The sequence below is a fragment of the Dromiciops gliroides genome, chromosome 6 (genome assembly GCF_019393635.1).
Source record: "Dromiciops gliroides isolate mDroGli1 chromosome 6, mDroGli1.pri, whole genome shotgun sequence".
Taxonomy (NCBI): domain Eukaryota; kingdom Metazoa; phylum Chordata; class Mammalia; order Microbiotheria; family Microbiotheriidae; genus Dromiciops; species Dromiciops gliroides.
This window is the reverse complement of record NC_057866.1, coordinates 53,890,744-53,907,079: the sequence shown is the minus strand read 5'-3', so window position 1 is coordinate 53,907,079 and position 16,336 is coordinate 53,890,744. Positions and strand designations below refer to the sequence as shown.

Below are 16,336 nucleotides of genomic sequence, written 5' to 3'. Positions count from 1 at the left end.
ACGCGCGCACGAGAGAGAGAGAGAGAGAGAGAGAGAGAGAGAGAGAGAGAGAGAGAGAGAGAGAGAGAGAGAGAGAGAGAGAGAGAGACAGAGACAGAGAGACAGAGAGACGGAGAGAGACAGAGAGACAGAGACAGAGACAGAGAGACAGAGAGAGACAGACAGAGAGACAGAGACAGAGACAGAAAGAGGGAGGCAGAGACACAGAGAAAAAGAGATGATCAGAACTTCACTTTAGGAAGATCACTTTGATAGCTGAATGGAAGATGGACTGGGACAGAATAAAACTTGAGAGAGAGAGAGAGAGAGAGAGAGAGAGAGAGAGAGAGAGAGAGCGAGAGAGAGAGAGAGCAACCAGCAGCTATTGCAGTAGTCCAGGCATGAGGTGATGAGGGCCTGCACCAGGCTTCTGACAGAGGAAAGAAAGGGCCATTGATGTTAGATGTTATGAAAGGAGAATTGACAAGACTTGATAATAGTTTGGATACGGAGGGTGAGAGGGAGGAGCTGAGGATGCTCCTAGGTAGCAAGCCTCGGTAAAGGGAAGGATGAATCTGCCCCTCACAATAACTCAGAGGTCAGGAAGAGAAAAGGGTTTTTTTTTGGGGGGGGAAGGAGAAGAGAATGAGTTCAGTGTTACATACATTGAGTTTAAGATGCTTACAGAAGGGGCAGCTAGGTGGTGCAGTGGATAAAGCACCAGCCCTGTATTCAGGAGGACCTGAGTTCAAATCCGGCCTCAGACACTTACTAGCTGTGTGACCTTGGGCAAGTCACTTAACCCCCATTGCCCCGCAAATAAATAATTAAATAAATAAATAAACATACAAACAAATAAATAAACTGTCAATAAATAAAATAACTATTTACAAAAAACAAGATGTTTACAGAACATCCAGTTCACGATGTCTAAAAGAGTTGGAGGTGCAAGATTGAAAGTCAAGAGAAAGGTTAGGGCTCGATAAGTCGCTCTGAGAATCATTATCTGAGAGATGATAATTTGATTCCTTGGAACTGATGAGATCACCAAGCAAAATAATACAGTGGGAGAAGAAAGAGAAGTGCTCAGGACAGAGCCTTTGAAGACACCTACAGTTAGCTGGCGTGAGCTGGATAAAGATCTCACAAATGAGTCTGAAAAGGAGTGGAGATGGTATCATGAAAACCCAGAGAGATGAAAGTATCCAGGAGAAGAAAGTGGGCAACAATGTCCCAGAGATGTTAATTTTCATGCACTAGGCTTCAGGCTCTGTGATCTTCTACCAAAGCAAGAAGACTACCCTTCCAGCCTCTGATGTGGAAAACTTAGTCCACTGGGATACTCTGCACTGTATAAGACCATTACTGACCCTACCCTATAAAAGAGATAATCTACTGGGCAAAGGAAGAAGCCAGCTCTCAGGGCCCCAGAGCCTACCCGGGCTCTCACTGAGATTCCCAGCAATTGCTGTTTGGGCTTTAGATTGGCTCTCTCTCCTACTGTCCCTACAAACTCCTGGAGAACAAGCATGCTTTGCAGCATCCCGGGGACTGCTGACCTCTACATCCAAAAAAGGGTGTCCAGGTGGCTCTTACAAATTGCAGGCACAGATTGATCAATGCTTCTCAGCTTTTATTTAAAAGGAGAAAAAAGAAAAAGGAGAAGGGGGAGGATGTGGAAGAGAAGGATGAAAGAAAAGAAAGAAGGGGCAAGGAAAGAAAGAAGGGAAGAAAGGGAAGAAGGAAGGGAGGAAGGGAGAGATCAGGAAAGGAAAGGAGCCCACAGGAAGAAAGAAAGAGGAGAAGAAAAAGGATCGAAGGAGTAAAGGAAGCAAGGAAGGGGGGAAGGAAAGAAGAAAGGAAGGAAGGAAGAAATAAAGGAAAGGAGAGAGGAAGGGAGGGTCAAAGGGAAGAATGAAGGTGTTACCTGAAGCAATCAGGCTTTCTCAGCAGTGGAATGGCTTCTCATTGTTTTTTTTTTTTTTTTTAACATTTCTCCTCCCCATTTCTTTTTTTTCTCTCATTTTTCAGTAATTGAAAGCAATATACTTCCTAACCTAACTTTAGAGGGACATCCTCCCATAACAAAGAGTGATATAAACATTCTTCTCTGCTGGGTGTAATGGACTTGTTAGTCCAAGAAGATTCATGTCATTTATAAAATTAATTTCTAGGAAAAATAAATATTCATAAAAATACAACTAATTAGGTTAAGATGACATATTTACAGAAGTAGCACTTTAACTACCGAGGATTCGAGAGTCTTTGAGATACAAATTAAGTCATCAATCCTCAAAACCTCTTTATGGGGCTGAGGGAGGAAAGAAAGGCATTTTCATGTTTGCAGATGGGTACACTGAGGCTAAGGAGAGGGGAGGGGAATAGCCAAGGCAGACCTGAGGAACGCCAATGGAAAGGACAGGACGGGGACTCCAGAGACCCTCTGTCTCTAATCTTATTGAGAAGCCACATTTCCCTACACAGGCAAACTCAGCAAGGTAAGAGTTCTGACTGAGGTCCTGAGTTCTAATCTCAGCTCTTCCAGAATGAAGAACCACCACCACCACCACCACCTGAACATCTGATTGGCCTTGAGCAAGTCTCTTCCCCTCTCTAGGACTCAGTTTACCTATTAGTAAACTACAGAGATTGGAATAGATAATTTCTAAGTGCTGCTTCCTCTTCTCCCCTGCCCCCAGATCTTATGTCCTCAAAAGCTCAGGGCCACTGTGGACCTGAGAACTGTAGAAAATTTCCAAGGGTAGGATGCCCGCATGCCCAGGTCATTGGCTGTGCTCACCCATTGGGACGGAGGTCAGGCAGGGGCCTATCCAGAGGCAGGCGGTCACTGAGATAAGCATTGTAGCCATAGTATTGGAACTGCTTCAGGGCGATGCGCCTGCTTTCCGGGCTGAGGTCTTGGCCCCAGTGGGCAAAGAGGGAGGAGTCTGTGAAGGCCTCAGCAGCATTTTCCTCGGGTTTGGCAGGGGCCTCTGAAAAGACACAAAGGACAAGATGATACATGAGATCAGAGGTTGTTTCACCAGGAGGTAGGCAAGCAGCTCTCAGAGAATCAGTGCCCTGAGGGTCCAAGAGGCCCCCTATCAGCGGTATAAAGCCTCAGGCAGAGCCAGGGCCTCTTCTTGCAGGTACCTCCCATCCAAAGCCAGCCCTTCACCCTCCAGCAGAGTCTCCCTTGCCTCCCCAGCTTAGATCCAGCAGGAACCTAAAAGTAACTCTCTGATATTTAAATAGGGGAAAATAAGGACAGAGCTTGTCCAGTCAGGCATGAATTCTCCCAAGGGGCCAGAGTACCACAGACTGAAAGTCCTTCCATTACAGGCTAAGACACGTGCACTCAGACATTCCTGACCGAGACAACCTCCACCCAACAACACACATCCATCCCTGCACACAGTCCTCACTTAGCAGCAAATATCAAAGAATCAAGAGAGGCTTGGGCTGGGATTCCGGGAACCCTGGGTTTAAAAACCAGCTTTGCCACTGACCAGCTGGGCCTAGGCAAATAGGATAACCTTTGTGGGACTCAGTTCTCATCTATAAAATGAGAGGGTTGGATTGGATGCTTCCTGAAGCCCCTTCCAGTCCTAAAAACTGGTGACTCATGGAGAACGGGGGAGCGAATGCATGAAAATCCCAATTAGTGAGCCAAGTCATACAATATTTAAAAGAAAAGTTTCATTGCTTTTGGATACAAAAAATGGGAATTGCCAAGTGGAATGAGGTCAGGTAATGAAAAAATAATGATTCGCAATAGGCCTGCATTATATAATAATGTGTCATAAATGTATTAAAGTCTTGACTGACTTACCCCCGTCGCTCCAGGTGGTTTCCAACCTTTTATTCGTAAGAATTTGAGTTATTCCAAATCCCAATGTAGTAACGCTGGAATCAAAGAATCTCAAAGTAGGAAAGGAATGATGTTTCCCCAGGATCTCTTTGGGAATCATTGAGAATTCATAAGAGCTTTGGGCCTCTTAATTTAAGAGATGAGAAAACTTCTTCAGTCCCTAGAGGTTAAAAGACTTTCCCGGTTCCTCTGATTTGGGACATCGAGCTGTTGCTGTGGATAGAACACTGAGCCTGGAGCCAGGGAGACTTATCTTCCTGGGTTCAAATCGGTATGATCCTGGGCAAGTCACTTAACCCTGTTTGCCTCAGTTTCCCCATCTGTAAAATGAGCAGGAGGAGGAAATGGCAAACCACTCCTGTATCTTTGCCAAGAAAACTCCAAATGGGGTCTCGGAGAGTCAGACATGACTGAAAAATGACTGAGCAACATCAACCTCTCATTCTAGATGTAGTGTTTGAACAACTTGCTTCTCAGGACTGGAATAGCTAGAAAGCCCTGAGTTTACTTTAAATTATTATTACTTGTAGCCCTGCTCCTAGCTTTCTCTGTGGTACTCCCCCCCCCACCTCAAACTCCTTTAGAAAATAAGGAGGTGGGAGCTGACATCTTCCAGGGGTCCCTCCAGACTTTGTGTAATAGTCTGTGCTCCCACCAGACATTCACTTAGTATGTATTTTTGGGACCAGAAAGGCTCCTCATGAATGGGTTTTGGGGGTGGGGAGGAAGACAAGAAGAGGAAGGGCAGTCAACAGGAAATGCCATTGATAACCCAGGAAATCCATCTGGAGCAATCAATGGCTGGGTTAGGGAGAGGGCAACAGCTGGCAGGGCTCAGCCTCTTTATTCAGATGGAGGAGCTTACAGCAGCAGAAACATTGACACTTCAAAAGATCAGAATGGGATTTGAGGATTAACGTGTTTCTACCAAATGATCCAGCTTCCCTTCCCCATGCCCACTCCATCAGACAGACCGGACAACCGCAGAAGCCTCTTTGGGATTACGTCCGCTCTTTGGGTGTTGACCAAAGGCAAATTGTGGAAAATTGACCTTGGAGTCTGGAAGGCAGTGGCGGGGGGTGGGGGGGGGAAGCTGCTACCCACCCACCCCACACATACTCATTAGCTCTAGGCTTGTGGCTTAGCCACTCAACTACCCTGGGCCTGAGTTCCCACTTTGGGCTTCAAATCCATGATCCTGACTTAAAAGGACTAAGCCATAATTTTGTGTCCAGTACCACGTTGCTCAGACAGATCTAAGGGCAGCCCTATGAAGGTCCTGCTCCAGAGAAAATATTGTTCTCCCTCCCCTCCATCACCATCTTTTAATGGAGAAAGGCAGGTTTTCATTTTGTTCTCTGATTGTTGGCCACCTCCCTCCCCTATCACCCCCTGATTGATAAATGGGAACCTAAGGCCTTCCTCAGGCACAGGTGCCCATCTTTGTTCACAGGGGTGTACATGTGCAGCCGGAGGCCTCCCGGCCAGTAGAATTACTGCCAGGAGAGGCCTTAGAAGTCTTCTAGCTCAACAGCCTCATTTTACAACTGAGGAAACTGATGGGAATCCATGCCTCCTTCTAACTTCAAATCCATTGCTCTGGCAGCTGGGTGGTGCTGCAGTGCATAGGGCACCAGGCTTGGAGTCACAAAGACTCATCTTCCTTCGTTCAAATACAGCCGCAGACACTCACCAGTTGCATGACCCTGGGCAAGTCATTTCACCCTGTTTGCCTCAGTTTCCTCATCTGTAAAATGAGCTGGAGAAGGGAATGGCAAACCACTCCAGTATCTCTGCCAAGAAAACCCCAAATGGAGTCATGAAGAGTTAGACAAATGAAAAATGACTGAATCCAGTAATAGAATCTAGATTTGAATCCAGGTCCTCTAACTCCAAAGTTAGTATTCCCTCCCTGCTCCTTCATCATACCATACTAGCTCTATCCTGACTTCATCCTTCTGCTTGGCAATGCCAAGAAAGAAATATAGACGTCAATCACTAAGAACCTAAAAGTGTTGCCAGGCCAACCCCCTTCCCCAAGAGGATCTGGACACAACAGCTTCAGTACTGGTAGCCCTTGTCTCTCAGGCTCAGGCTGAGGGTGCCCCATCCCAGTCTAGATGCCTCTTCTCATCTACTGTAAGCAAATGCAGAAGATTAAGCTGTTATCTTCTTTATCAAACCTCCCTGGATCTTGTTCACTTCCCCTACCCCCACCCATTGCTCTGATTGTCTCCTCACTCCCAACCCCAATGGGAAGTAGATACTGGCTGTGCTCTGAGCCGAAAACACTCAGCTGCCCACAGTTATCCCACTGGTTTGCCAGAATCAGGCCAATTCTGCTTCAAGGATCAAAGGAGAACTGCTAAATCCCCATCGATGCAAGATGAGGGTGGTGGGTTCCCAGGCCACAGGCCCAGAATCCGTGGGAAATCACCAGACAGTTTGATTCGGGGGCTAGAGGCAGGGCTGAGAGCTCCCTATCAGCTATCCACTTTTCACCTGGGCTCTGGGTACCCCCGGATAGATTTTAGCAGGTAGAACTTGTGGAGGACCTTGATTGTTCACTAACCTCTACCTGGATGTTAGGATTTCTCGTTATTTACAGTCATAATTCCGAGAAGGGGTCCATAGGCTTCACCGGGATGCTCAAAGGGTCCAGGGATCCTTTAAGAACATCAGCTATGCAAGGATATGCTTCACAAGCAATTGTAAAGGCAGCGAGACTGCCAGTACTCAATCTCCCCTGCCTACCTTCTGGGGATCTGTCTCACCTCCCCACCACCAGAGTCTTACGTTGCTGAAGGCACCCATTCTCTTCAAGGTTTCCTCTTCTGACACCAAACAAGGGACATCACTGCCCTTTGGAGTTACATACACTATGTGGACCATGGCCAGTCTGATCTTGCCAAAGTTACTTACAAACTTTATGTGACATTCCCCCTCCCTCCCCGCCATTCTGAGTTCGTTGAAGTATGACATTAGTGTGCAACCAGATGAGCACAGTAGGGGTAACCCAGGGGAGGAGGAGAAGTAATTCTGCACCTTCTATTTCACTATCCCTTTATTTCTGATGATCTCTCTTTTCTCTTTCCTCCTACTTTTCTCTCTCCTCTTTCTTCTCTCTTGTCTCTGCTTCTCTCTCCACCATTTCCCTCTCCTCTATTTTCTCATCTCTCCTTTCTTCCTGTCTCCACTCTTCTCTCTCTCCTCTGTCATTCTTCCTTTGTATTTCACCTTTCCTTCTGTTTCTTCTTTCTTGACTCTAATGATTTCTTCTCCCTAGTCTTCTTCCCTTTCTTTTTTCTCTTCTATTTTACCTTCATCTCTCTTATTTCTCTCTTTTCTTTCCTTCCTTTCCATTTTCAGTCTTTTCTCTATTGTTTCTCCTCTTTCTCCTCTCTCCTCTTTCTTTTCTTTTGTCTCTCTTTCCCTCTTCATCATTTCCCCCTCTCTCCTTTCTGCTTTCCTGTCTGTTTTCTCTCTAATCTCTCTTGTCTTTTTATCCTTCTTTAATTTCCTTCTCTCTTCTTTCTTATCTTTTCCCTCTCCTTTCCCCACTGTTTCCCTCATTTCTCCATCTTTCACATTCTTTCTTTCTAATTTCCTATCTCATAAATTTGATAAGAATATCACCTATGTCTTCATCCAAGTAATCGATTCAATAACAACAAAAATGTAAACCGAATAAGACCATCAATAGATACCAGGAAGCATGCCATTAGAAATGTCCAAATGGGCATCAATGAATTTAATCACCATTGACTGGTTGAGTTATAGTTATCTAACCAGTCCCAGACCAGTTCAAGAATCTACTATCATCCAGTCCTCACCTTTCCATCTTGTCCACCAAGATATGACAATGGAGTATTGTGGGGGTTGGGGGTAGGGAGATTGTATTGAATGTTTTGCTAAAATCCAGGTATATACTATGGCCATGGCATTTTTCTAGTAGTCTGAAAATAGAATTAAATTAGTCTAGCATGACTCATTCTTGATAAGCTCATGTTGGTACTTAGTGAGCTTAGTGATTGTTTTATCCCTTCGCTGTCATTCCCAACTGGCCATTTAATAATCTGTCAAGTTCACCAACTTAGTGTTTGAAGAATCCAACTTCTTCCCCTTTTGGAAAGTCAGGATACAATGTGTTCTCCTCATTCTCTACAATTCCTCATAGAACACAGACAGTACTTCACAAGTCATATCTGCCAGTAACTCAGCAGTAACAATCGCCAGCTCTTCAGGACTTTTCAGATGTTATTGATTCAAGCCTGCCATCTTAGACTCACTAAAGACATCTTTCCAGCTCTTCACTTATCTTGGGATATATGATATTTGTTCATCTGAATCACTTAATATGTTGGTTTATTTTTTAAGGGATAAGCCCTACAGAAGTATCTTTTCTGAAGTGCTACAGTTTTATTTCTTGTACATTTGAAGTGAAATTTTGTACAGCTGAGAGCAACTATCCAAAGGACTGAAGTGTTCTTCCATCCTGTAAACCCAGAAGAGTATGAAATCTGGGGAAAATATCATCTCCCAGAACACAGTCTTTAATGAATCTGACATAGAATCTTGGGATATATGGACTGTGGAGATGACTAAGGGATATCTTCACATTGTCCTTATCTCTCTCTCCATCTACCAGCTTTCTTCCTTGGGGATCCATTCTAACCTGGGAAGGCCTCTGAGCCAAGGTGGGAAATCTATATGTGGAACAAGACCATCCTTAGTCCTCACCATCTTAGAGGTACCAATTACCAAGAGGCTCTGGTAACAGAAGAGGAAATTCTTCTTGACCAGCACCAAGATTCTGATGTCAGCAACTCTCATCAAAGACATGACCTAAGATTACTTTGGGGCAACATCCAATGCCAGCCAGCCAGCCTCAGTACCAGGCCAGCATCAGGAGTGGTCAAGCAATGGAAAGAACTTTGGGTTTGGAGTTACGAGGTCAAGGTTTGATCCCTAACTCCAAAATTTACACGTGATGTGACCACAGCCACCGTCTCAGTGAAGTCAGTCTATCTGTCTGTTTGTCTCCCCCCACACACACACACCTCCTCTCTGCCCCTTGGTCTCTTCCTTTGTAAAATGAGGATAATAATGCTCACACTACTCCACAAATTAACACGGTACAGCAAAATGTTCTGGATATAGGGTCAGAAGACATGGGTTCGAATCCTACCTCTGATACTTAATACCTGTGTGACCTTAGGAAAATCACCAACCACTCTGTACTTCAGTTCTTTATCTGTAAGAAAAGGGGTTTGGATAAATGACATCTATGCTCTCTTCCAGCTCTAAATCAATGATGCTATAAAGGGGCTGAGCTATAGAAATATAATCTAAGATTATTTATTTCTGAAAGTCAATAGTCCTATCACGTTACCATTCATGTAGCATGGTCACTCAGGCCCCTTCCCAAATGCCTGCAGCAAATATTTGGAATGTAAAACATGTAGAACAGCACCTGGTATATAGTAGGCACTTAATAAATGCTCATTCCCTTCCCTTTCCCTTCTTGCAGAAACATCAGCTTCTCCACCTCTTGGTGCACTAATTTTCATGAACAAATTCACAGCAGAATATTACTTTGAAAGGACACGAATCACTTAGCCCTTTGAAGTAAAATAAAAGCATTTGAAAGATTCACAGGATGGGTGACATTTCTGAACTTCAACAGAAAGATTGACTTTCTTTCTCTTTCTTGACATTTCCCAGAGAAAATATATATAATTCTCTATTTTTCTTTCATCCACATGTTATCTCAGAGAGTTTTATCATTTAATTATTCCTGGAGGTAGGCAACAGGTGGATGTGAAATCTCTTCCCAGCCAGCCAGCAAGGTCTGAGAGATGTCCTGTCCACCAGGAGCAGCTTGCATGGATACACATCCATCCATCATTACTGGGTTTCATCCATTCTCATCACTTCCTCCCCAGACACAGGTATGCAAAAGCCTGGAACAGATGGTGTGTGGAGGCTGGAAAACATCATAATACACAGCTGCTACCCCAAGATTTGGAGACAAGAAACATGTCAATGGGAGGTCAGAGAAGTTTTTCTCTTTAATCTCCTAGTAATGCTTTAAAAATACATTTACCAATATATTCTCCTCCATCCAAACCCAACAGAGCTCTCCCTTATATCAAAGAAGTACAGTTAAGCTAAGTAATCAACATTTGATTTCAAAATTCTCATGCCACTCTGGACCTTTAGAACACCACTTCTATACTAAGAGATGGGCCACAATTTTTTTTACAATAAGTCCTTTGAAGTTATAATTGGTCATTACATTGTTTAGAGTTCTGGAAACTTTCAATGTTGTTTTCCTTTATGTTATTGTGATTGCCATGTAAATTGTTCTCCTTGTTCTATATCAGTCCATAGGAAGCCATCCCAAGTTTCTCTGAATTCTTTCTATTTTGCATTTATTGTTGAACAGTGATATTCTACTGTGTTCACAGATGTATTCAGCCATTCCCCAATGATGGGAAGCTACTTTCCTTCCATTTTTGAAGCAATACTTATAGGGGTTTTTTTTTGTGAGGCAATTGGGGTTAAGTGACTTGCCCAGGGTCACACAGCTATTAAGTGTCAAATGTCTGAAGCCAGGTTTGAACTTAGGTCCTCCTGGCTCCAGGGCCAGTGCTCTATCCACTGTGCCACCTAGCTGCCCCGAAGCAATACTTTTAGAAGGAGAAAGCTGTGCATTTTCCATCCAAACCCCCCTGAGCAAGGCCAGCTGACTTGCTCTGGGTCCCTGTTTTCCATTACCACCATAACCGCTCCTTGGGACTTGAACCCTAGGATAAGATCACAAAGTGGAACACATTTGCTGGGGCTACTTAAGAGTCTAGAAATTACTCAATCAGTGAAACCATGTGTCAATTAATTTGTACTTCCAGGACATCTTTCCTTCTCAAAGAATTCCTGTAACCCTCAGAAATGAGCCCAGAACTTTGCATTCCCCCAATAATGATTCCATGGCCCCTACAATCATATCACATGCTCCTCAAGGGCAAAGGACATCTAATGCTTTATCTCACACTCATCCTCCAAGGACCATCTGGGATCTCATCAATAATACTAATAAAAATAACAGTAATGATAATGATGACTTTGTTGTTGCTGTTCAGTCATGTCTGACTCTCCATAACTCCATTTGGGGTTTTCTTGGCAAAAATAATGGACCAGTTTGTCATTTCCTTCTCCAGCTCATTTTACATGTGAGGAAACTGAGGCAAACAGGGTTAAGTAACTTGACCAGGGTCACAAAGCTAGTAAGTGTCTGAGGCCAGATTTGAACACAGGAAGATGAGTTTTCCTGACTCCAGGCCTGGTGCTCCATCCACTGTACCACCTAGTTGCCCTGATGATGATGGTAGCTAGTACTTATATATAGCCCTTTAAGGTTTGCGAACCACCTCACAAATAATATGTCATTTGATCCTCACAAAGTTGAGGCTCCTTCTGGACCTCAAGGACTCTGAAGAAAAGTGACTCCCCACACACAATCTCCTACTCTAATTCTAAGTGTATAGGACAGTGCTAGGCATACCACAAGTTTACAATAGAAGCTGGCTAACTGAAGAGTTGGATAAGAATAGGTGGCATGAGATAGTGGAAAGAGCCCTGGATTCGTCAGGGGATGAAGGCTTAAACAGAGCACTGAACTTGAAGTGAGGAAGGCCTGAGTTCAAATCTAACCTCAGATACCAGCTGTGTGACCTTGAGCAAGTCATAATCTCTATCAGATTATTATTATTATTATTATTATCCCTCAGATTACCTTGTAAAATGGGAATAATAATAGAACTTGCCTCATAGGGTTGCTGTAAAGATCAAATGAAATAATATTTGTAAAATGCTTTATAAATACTATCTATTGTTGATGTTATGATGATGATGATTATTCATCTTGGGGAAGGCAATTCATCTGCTCAAGTCTCGGTTTCCTCATTAGTAAAATGAGATGTTTGGAATAGATAGCTCTTCCAAGGTCCTATCCAGTTTTAAAACAATGACCTTATGTCCTCTCCTATATCTGTTTCCTTTATCTATAAAATACAGGGGCTAGATTAGGTGGCCTCTAAATTCCTTTCCTATTTGACCTCTCTGGACCTCAGTTTCCCCATTTGGAAAATGCAAGGATTAGATACTCTCTAAGTTTCCTTCTAGCTCTCTCCATGATCCTATGTCTAATGGTAGCCATTTGGGCAGAGAAGCTCCCCATCTTTCCCCTCCTCATTCCTCTCTTCTCAGAAGAGGGAGCACTTAATTGCCAAAGCCAGCCCCCTGCTTGGAGGAGCCTTGAAGGAATAAAGGGCCAGTTCATTGGTACAGGAGGTCGGGGCCTGCCCTCTGCTCTCCCAAACACGGCTTCCAAGTCACGGCACCAACTCTACATGCCTTTGCCCATGAATAGTGATCGTTTCTGTGGATGTCTGCTGAGTCCCTGACCCTGACTGCAACTCCATGAATAAAAACCTTTCTATCTATCCTTGAGAGTGTGAAGTTCTCTTCCTTAGTTCAAATGCTTCCATTGGTGTGGATTTTATTAGTCACCCTAAAACCAATACTCCATTGTGCATTTTATTCCTCGAAAAGAAAAAAAAAGTCCCTTTAATAATTACAGATGACATTCTGAAAATGCCACAGTATGGTCTCAGAGATATGGTTGAGACGCAAAGCATCTAGACCACTAATGAGAGTGGGGAATTCTGGATTAGAAACATCCCTGCGGCTTTCAGAAGAATATACTGATACAGTAGGAAAACAGCCCAAGAGCAGCTTGCCTGGCTTTGGCAATTAAGTGCTATAACAGGAGAGGATAATAACACTGTTCTCTGGCTAATCAGGGGAGCGAGATGTGCCCATCTGGAGACAGAGCCAGGATTCCAAGCTACCTTAGAGGCCATGGGCATTGCAGTGGAAGGAATGCCCCAGTGAGAAGCCTGTGACTGGTTGGGCAGAAAGAACAAAGCTGCCTTCACACTTCCAGCTCCTTATTGGTGTGTGTGTGTGGGGGGGGTCTTTCTGGTCTCAACTTGCTTTTGAACCAAAGAGAAGGGACATGAAGAAAATAGGGATTAGAAGGGGAGAAAGGATGGTGGTAGAAGACCAGTCAAAGAAACTGGGCAGCAAGGTGGTACATTGGATCGAGTGCTGGGTCATCTTTCTGAGTTCAAATCTGGCCTTAGACATTTATGAGTTATGTGACCCTAGGCAAGTCACTTAATCCTGTTTGCCTCAGTTTCCTCATCTGAATAATGAACTGGAGAAGGAAATGGTAAGCCACTCCACTATCTTTGCTAAGAAAACCCTAAATAGGGTCACAAAGAGTAATATGCCACTGGAAAAAAAAATTACTGAACAAAGAACAACTCCACAACAAATCCAGTAGGCTCATTCCCCAGAAGGGAGAGTTCTTAGAATAAACAAATTATCCCCTGGGGATGCTATCCACCCTTCAAATGAGAAAATGCTCCTAAAGTGATTTGCAGACTTTCAAGTGCTTTGCAAACCCTATAGCCCTAGATCAAAGTGAACTATTCTTATTATTCTCATTATTATGATTATGATTATTATTATGGTGCCCACCCAGAGCCCTGTTATCTCTTTGAATTATTATTATTATTATTATTTCCTCCCATGGTCCTGGGGTGGTGGTGATGATGATCATGATTCATAGATGGAGTGACAACTCACGTTTCTGGGTAATTGCTGTTTTTCTCTCCCCAAGAGTCTGGTGGAGCTCAGGCTCAGGGTGTCCGAACACTGCATCACCACTCTCATTACTCCCAGGCTCAGGAGAGAAATAAAAATAATTCAGATAGATAAGAGGGTGATTCATGGGCCTGGGTGACATTCTTAGCAGCCATAGAGGAAAAAAGGGAAAGCAGAGCTGGGGTGAAAATGTGGCAACGGCCCTACCGAAAGGACATTGAGGAAGTAAGTCCAGGCAGGAGCAAATTCTAAGTTGGAATCCTCTGCAGGAGGTGTCCAAGACCAGGGCTTCTTAAACTTTTCCTGCTCTCAACCCCTTTTCACCTGAGAAATTTTTGTGTGACCCCAGGTATATAGGTATATAAAATAGGTATACATATCAAACATTTACTGCCAAATTTTTCACAACCCCCACATTCAATTACACAAGGGTTGCCACCCACAATTTAAGAAGCTTTGGTCTGGGCAGCTAGGTGGCACAGTAGATAAAGCATTGGCCCTGGATTCAAGAGGACCTGAGTTCAAATCTGGAATCAGACACTTGACACTTACTAGCTGTGTGACCCTGGGCAAGTCACTTAACCTTCACTGCCCCACAAGAAAGAGAGAGAGAGAGAGAGAGAGAGAGAGAGAGAGAGAGAGAGAGAGAGAGAGAGAGAGAGAGAGAGAGAAGGGAAAAAAATTAAGAAAGGAGCAGCAGCTTTGGTCTAGAGAGCAAAACATGCACCCACTCGCATCAGGTAAGCCCTGAGAGAGCAAGGGAGTTGTCCAAGGTCCTGAATTAACTCTGCGGGAGAGTTAGTCCTGGAACCCTGGTCTTCTGACTCCAAGGACGCTTTCTTTGGCTGTTAATTAGCGCAGTAGATAGAGCTTGTAGTCAAGAATACCTGAGTTCAAATTCTGCCCTAGACACTTGTTACCTGTGTGATTTTGGGCAAGCCATTTATCTTCTGTCTGTTTCAGTTTCCTCAACTGTAAATGGGGTTGATAATAGTATCAACCTTCCCAAAGTTGTTGCGAAGATCAAATGAGATAATATTTAGGAAATACCTGGTACATGGTAGGTGCTTCATAAATCCCTCCCTCCCTTGTAGGTGCTTCATAAATCCCTCCCTCCCTCCCTTCCTTCCTTCCTTCCTTCTGTGGTAAAAATTATTTGTGGTAAAGATTAATATTCCCATTTTTAGCTAACTTATTTGGGAGGGGCCACACCTGGCCCACCCCAAGGTTACATATGCTACTGAGCTCAGAAAGGCAGCTTTTGTAGGACCTCCCCTTTTGGGGGAAGAGAGATTGAATGCTCCCTGAAGGGAGGCAGGCTGCTTCCTGAATGCTAGGCATCTTCTGGAACTCAAGCTTTTTTCCTTATTGGCCCTTGTGCTGGTGGCGTGTTCTCGCTCTGTCTGGCAACTCCCTTGTGGTGGTGTGTTAGCTGTACTGGCAGTGCAAGCAACTGTAAACAGTCCAAGGTTTGCTGAGCTAATTATGGAAAACCCTAAATTCCTTTGAACTAGCTTAATTGGGAATGGTCTGGACAGTGAATAGGTTAAGCTTAGAGTTAGGAATATTTATCTATATTTCTATTTTCCTATTTCCTTATCTTTGATTTTTCATTAGTTTCATCTTTGTTGTTTAATTAATTCCCAAGTAATAAAATCTGATCCTTTTGTGAACTAAAGCTTAGAGACTCCTTTCTTATTGGCCTGGGAGAAATATCTAAAAAGGGCAGTTCAGAGCAGAGGGAAAACCTAAAAGGTCCCTCATATTTCTGGGACCCCAATATTAAGGCAAGTCACCCAAATAACACTCCGTATATCAAATTTTGGCCCTCAAAGTTCTCTCCCTCCCTTTTTCCCTCTCTCCTTTCTTGACATAAGAAAACAAGCAAATTCACAAAGAGAGTCATAGACTCATAGCTCTTGGGCTAGAAGAAACTTTAGAGGTCATCTTGTCCAATCCCCTAATTTTATGGATGAGGAAACTGAGTACCAGGAAGGTACTTGTATCACAGTTCCTTTGACTCCAGGGACAATATTCTTTCCACAACATTTGCATAAAAGATCTGAAACTGGGGCTCACAAACATTTAATTATTTCCCCTTCTAGTTGGGTTAACCAGTCCCCCATTAACAAATTGGACAGGAACTGGGCTTAGGTAATTGGTATCTCTTGTGCCCCCTCAATCTGTTTGTCAAGCAAGGTTCTCATCTCCAACTCCTTCAGCTGTGAAGTAATGGTTTGAGTTAATGCTCTGCAGGAGACTGACAGGCAGACTTCAGCCAGCAGGAGCCCATTGAAAGCTGACAAGAGACATTTCCATTTCTGGACATTCAATTAGACTTTTTCTCCCAAAATATAGCACCTAATAATTCATTTCAAATAATGAGAGAAAAGATTAAAAACCACACCTATAAGAATTCCAATTTGGGAATTTATAATCAATCATAAATGGCTATTTAACATTTAATCCATCTTGAATTCCAATTTCTAAATGAGACTCCCAATTTCTAAAGTGTGTTAATTGACATCCCTATTTCTTTCCCTAGAATAAACTGCTAGGTAGAGTGAATGGCATAACCATGTCCGTTTAACAGATAAGGAAAACTGAGGTTTGAAGAGGTTAGGGGCATTGCTTGAGTTCATAGAATCATAGAATGCCAGAGCTAGAAGAAACCTTAGAGATCTGAGATAAGTGAAGAATTCTGTCATCTCAGAGTTGGAAGGGACCTCAGAGGGCATGGACGCCCCCCTCTCA

At 43.6% G+C, this 16,336-nt stretch overlaps 1 protein-coding gene across 1 annotated transcript in view; it reads right to left on the bottom strand.

Moving 5' to 3' along the window:
* GALNT18 (polypeptide N-acetylgalactosaminyltransferase 18) overlaps nucleotides 1-16,336 on the bottom strand; it is a 475,154-nt gene that overhangs the window by 242,936 nt on the left and 215,882 nt on the right. The window contains 1 exon segment of the mRNA XM_043969506.1: nucleotides 2,780-2,972. Coding sequence (XP_043825441.1) covers nucleotides 2,780-2,972 — 193 coding nt within the window.